The sequence below is a fragment of the Mus caroli genome, chromosome 1, assembly GCF_900094665.2.
Source record: "Mus caroli chromosome 1, CAROLI_EIJ_v1.1, whole genome shotgun sequence".
Lineage (NCBI taxonomy): Eukaryota > Metazoa > Chordata > Mammalia > Rodentia > Muridae > Mus > Mus caroli.
In genome coordinates, this window is record NC_034570.1 from 47,140,472 (window position 1) to 47,145,942 (window position 5,471).

At 38.5% G+C, this 5,471-nt stretch overlaps 1 protein-coding gene across 1 annotated transcript in view; it reads right to left on the bottom strand.

Annotated features, from left to right (window-relative positions):
- LOC110295232 (dynein heavy chain 7, axonemal-like) overlaps positions 1-5,471 on the bottom strand; it is a 151,034-nt gene that overhangs the window by 63,158 nt on the left and 82,405 nt on the right. Inside the window, exon 13 of the mRNA XM_029475280.1 lies at positions 274-400. Coding sequence (XP_029331140.1) covers positions 274-400 — 127 coding nt within the window. The remainder of the gene's footprint in view (positions 1-273; positions 401-5,471) is intronic.

Below are 5,471 nucleotides of genomic sequence, written 5' to 3' on the forward strand. Positions count from 1 at the left end.
CTCCTGATTATAAGAATCCTATTTCTACCTCTGACCTGGGAGAGACATGATATTCTAATCTGCCACAAAGACTAGAAAATGACTTACTATTATCTCCTCCTCTAACAGGTAATACAACTGGGCCTAGAGCTGTGATCCTCCCGAGATAACTTTTGAGTTGTGTTATGGAGACTTGGAGAATCGTTGACACTGGTATAGTATCTTGGTATATACCACAAACCCTCTCCCAGTAACTACAGCATCTGTAATCCTATAGACTGAACCCTTACTGACCGCGTTGTCATGTATCAGCAGATTCACAGTGAGACAAAATGAAAACAGCAACTTGTCCTTTTCGAAGAGNGAGCGGCAGATGTTGACATAGAGTGAGTAGGTGAAGTGATCTCTGAGAATCTGAAGCCTAAGGGCAGTCACAGGGAGAGATAGACAAACACAAACAGGATCAGAAGCAGGGGATGCTAAGATTGCCCTACAGACTGCTAGACCTACATTCAAACTATTTCTTTCAGTTCTCACCCAAACAATCAAAGATCTTTACTCCTTGAGTTGCTAGTTTGAGAGCTAGACAAGTTAGAAGCATTTGAATAGAATTGTATTTTCCTGTTGACTGATGTTTTTCTTTATAGTTTTCATTTACAGAAAACCAATCCATTATAAAAATTACAAACTTTTTAACTATGAAGTATTGCATTAGTGGGCAAAATTTGACCTCTTTACAAAGTAAATACTTAAAAATACTTTATACTATATTAAATGAATAAAACTAATACCTTGTATTAAATTAATGGAAAGCCTAGTGCTATGCTACACTGAACATGAATCTATCAGAGCCAAAAAAAAAACTAGTAGATTTGATTAAACTACATTTCTCTTTATGAAACTACATTTCACAGAGAGAAAACAAGGACATATGAATAACTGTGGTAATGTATGTGCGCTATATCCACAATAATTCCCAATGTCAATATGATGCTTCTTTCATTTTAATATAAGTATTTCATGAAATAATCATTGAAATAAAAAATTTAAATTATTTATTGCATAGACACAAAAAATTATGATTTTTAACCTATGTCAACAAAAAATACTTGTATAGACCTAAAAAATAGACATTTGTAGGGACATAGACTAATGGCTCAAACCTTCTAAGTAGACCAATTATCTGAGAGAAAAAGCAACATAGTTTATTAGTGACCAAATTTATACTGGTGTTTCTTAATGCAGTAAGGGAAAAAATATCTACCCATCTGTGACAAGAGTTTAGCTATTTTCATACTACTGTCCTTGGCTTGGACTCATTGTAATTGGTGTTTTGTTTTGCTTTTCATTTTTCCTCTTGTTTATTTCCTTAACTATTTTCTCCCACACCAGCACTGCTATCAGAGAATGACAGCAAAAGGACACATCTTATTTTTAGCTGAGAAACAATGGAGTGAGACAGAAGTCCTTGAAATAGAGCTGAAGTTTAGATTTACAATAAGCATTCTATCCCTCCCAATAACTAATTAAGAAAATGCCTTACAGCCAGATCTAATGAAGGCTTTTTCTCAATTGAGGTTCTCTCATTTCAGAGAACTCAGTTTGTGTGTCAAGTTGACCTAAGACTAGCCAGCACAGTTACTAACAAAGTTTGTTGTTTTTGTTTCTTTCTCTTTCTCTTACTATGAGAGATCCTTGAGGTGGCTCAAAAGATGCCATGATCGGGATAATCTGACAAGGTAAAACCAGGCACCACTGCTGGTATACACGTAGTTTAGCACATGTCTTTGTAAACAGGGTTTCTAGTGAAATTCTAGAAAATGTAGGTTGTAGCTGGGAGGGGAAAGGGTCTTAGGCAGCCATTGGCTGTGCTGCCATTCCTGTCCCTCTGCTGTCCTTCCAGAATACCCCACCCCACCCCCACCCCCAGCTTTCCCTATCCTTATCCTTCCAAGCTCAAATTCACTCTCACTAGTGATAAAGATTGAAATACTATATTTTAAGATATACTTCAGTGGGAGTAAAAGACTAAAAATTATTCAGTGTTTATAGAAAAATTTAATAAATCCCAGGGACGTGGTTCATCACCCGCCTCAGTGCTTTCTGTTCTCGACTGAAAGACACACTCACAGCCTTCACTTTAACAGGCCTTAAACAGCACAATAGCTGGGCCATTGCCAAACATCCACGGGTTTTATCTGTAGTTATTTCTTACTAATTCTATGTTCTAATTTGGCTGCTCTGAGCACAATTGAGCAGGTCTCTGGGCTGGGTTCTCCGGGCTCCTTCCCATGGAGGCTAGCAAGAATGTCCTGCATTCTTCTTGGACACAGCTTCTCTCCTCTCCTCCACACCCTTCCCACATGGTGGATTTCCTCCTGGTCCCAAGCCCAGGAAATCCTAAGATCCTACCTCTGTCTGTGCTCCCCAGATATTGGCTGTTGGCATTTTTATTTACTGACCAGAGCCAACTGGGAGCAGGTTCCCAGAAGTTACATGTAGACCTTCTTGTGTAAACAGTATTTTGGATGTGTGTGTGTGTGTGTGTGTGTGCATAATTAGCATTTGTAATATAAGCAACTACAAATGTTGGTAAGTAGTATAATGATATGAGACAATTCAAGTTTCTCTAGTGGAGTTTTATATTTAAATAAACTTATAGGAAAGGGACTTAAATGAGGAAGACAGTTAACAGTGCAGATATTTATAATACTTCCAAGTCTTACCAGATTATATCCACAATATGGTCTATTGAACAGCTTCTAAAAATTGTGTTATAGAAGAATATTGATAGAAGTAACAGGGACACAAAAATACTCTGTGTACAAATATGACTGCACATGTGTGTACATTTACATATGCACACTTTATTTTAAAAATGTTGCGGTTTGTTCCCTTTAATAAAATAATACACTACTTAGATCTTTTTTTCTGCATTTCCTGTTTTTGTTTGTTTGTTTCTGTTTTTTCCTACAGTTATTTTAGTATTTCCTACATAAACACTACTTCATAAACTTCAATAAATAACACTTTATTATGGCAATTTCACAGTGTCTGACACAATGTTCATGATACATTATTTTTGGTGACACTCTTAAATGAAGCACAGCCATCAAAAGACAAATATGGAGTCCATCTATATACTTGAGTAAGAGGAACAAGAAGGAATAATAGAGTAATAACCATCTTTAGTAGGCAGGCTTGTGTGAGCAGTCCCATGCTTCCTGTACTTTGGGGGATAGCTGAGTCTAATATCTGCTAAACTCCTACTAATACCATGTTTATCAATAACTGGGAGATCACAAATCATTTCTATGAGAATTTGTTCTCTCTTTAATCTTTGGTCAGCAGTTAGTTTTTCAATTGGAACTCTTATTTTGCTGGGGGGGAGGGAGGGTGATGAAAAGGGCTGTCTAGAAGGTTCTTGGTATAACAAGAGCGTACACACGAATGCTTGCCCCATCAGTTGCATCCCATTCGATCCACCACAAGTGTGCATGAATCGGCACCAAGAGCCATGCATGGAGATGCTCGCAGGCAGCACACATCCACTGTGGCCCTAGACTGGAAGCCCATATTCCCAACAGCAGAAAGGAACAATTGTTTTAGGTTCTGTGTCAGGCCAAACAAATGTTTAAAAAGTAAGTGGAAGGGCTTCTTTCTCCTGTTGAAAATAAAGGGAGAGTCCACCCCTTACCTCTCTTTTCTTAGAGCCCCAAATTAAGGAACTTATAATTTTCTAAGTATTTTCTACTCTCTGATGCTTTTAAAATCTTATTTTATTTTCATTGATGTATGTGTGTGTGTGTGTATGTGTGTGTTAGGTATGGGTGCACACATGCCACGGTGCACCTGTGGAGGACAGAGGATGACTTTCAGGAGTTGCTTCTCCATTCACCATGAGTCTGGGGATGGAACTCATGCCAGGATTGCAAGGCAAGTGTTGTTACCTACTGAATGTATATTATAGAGAAATGTATATTACTTAGAATATATAATATTTAGAAATGTATATTCTTAAAAAAATCACTTCAAAACATAGTCAGGACCTGCTTTAAGACCCAGGAATATCTCAAATGTCTGCCAACGTCCTGGAAAACATTGCTTTGAAGCATAAACCCAGTGCCTGTGGAAGAACAGTTGCCCTGACTTCACCAGGCTCCTTGCTTTATGGTTCAAAGTCATCTCCTCCTATGGAGGTGTGAAAATTTGTGTTTCCTCTTACTAAAGTTAATTTGCTAACACAGATGGTCCCCTCCATTAGCAGGCAGAGTGAGGATGAACTACTCGTGACTCTATGCTTGCTTATTATAATGGGTGAAACCACTATGTTCCTTGCAATCTCCCTGCAGATTGCCTATGATGCATAGCACACTCTGGTTTAATGCTTATTCAGTTTTCAAATTGCTTTCTCCCTCTAATGCCTTTCTGGAGAGGATGCCTCGGTTAGGAGAAGACTTAGATTTTAATTAGTCTTCCCTAACAATAAGTGCACATTTAAAAATGAAAGCTGCATTACACACAATGATCCTCATGAGTTCCAGGAATAAGGGGTTGAGTGCAAAATGCCAGCCCCAGAGAACACATTCACTGGGTCTATTTATTTAAGCCTCTAAAACAGGCAAATCTGCTCCTGGAGCTGCAAGGTGGACAGAGGCTGCCTTGTGGGAGGGAGGGGCTGCAAAGGGCACTGGCTGATTATGCTGTCCTTCTGGACCTGGGTGCTAGCTACACAGGCATGCTTCCTTGTAAAAACTCATTTCTGTACATTTCTGTTAGCACAATGCTATCTTCAAGGAAAATTTTAATTTCATCTTCTCTATTAGTGTTTTTGTACTTCACATTTACAGTAGTCACATGTATGGTTTTCAGTGCTTACAGACAAAGGATTTTAACTACAAATAAAAAGCTGAGTTTGTTTTCTACATTTTTATCCAAATCGTATATTAAGGTAAAAGGGGTTTGCTTTTGTTTAATTTCAAGGGCTTTGTTACTGGTATGAAAAACAAAGCAAAACAAAACAAAACAGCTTGGATGAGTCTAATTTGGTACAGGGGAAAAAAAAAAAAAAGAATCCATTTGAAGAATGGAGTCATTGTAACTTTTCAATCCTGAACCAAAAAACCTGCACTACAGGGGTGGTCAGAGCAATTCTCTTCTCATAGTCTCCAGAGAACAGCTAGACTTTAAATCTTCATAGAAGATAACATTGTGGTGGCTATTGGGATTTTTGGTACGTTTTGTTTGGCTTAGTTTGTTGTTTGTTTTTTCTTTTCTATTCTTTTTCTTTTTTCTCTTTTCTTTTCTTCCTTTTCTTTTCTCCCTTCCCTTTCCTTTTCCCTTCTTCCCTTCCCCTTTCCCTTCTTCCCTTCCCTTCTCCTTTCCCTTCTTCCCTTCCCTTCCCCTTTCCCCTTCCCCCTTTCCCCTTCCCCCTTTTCCTTCCCCCCTTTCCCTCCCTCCTTTCCCTTCCCTTCCCCCTTTCCCTTCCCCTC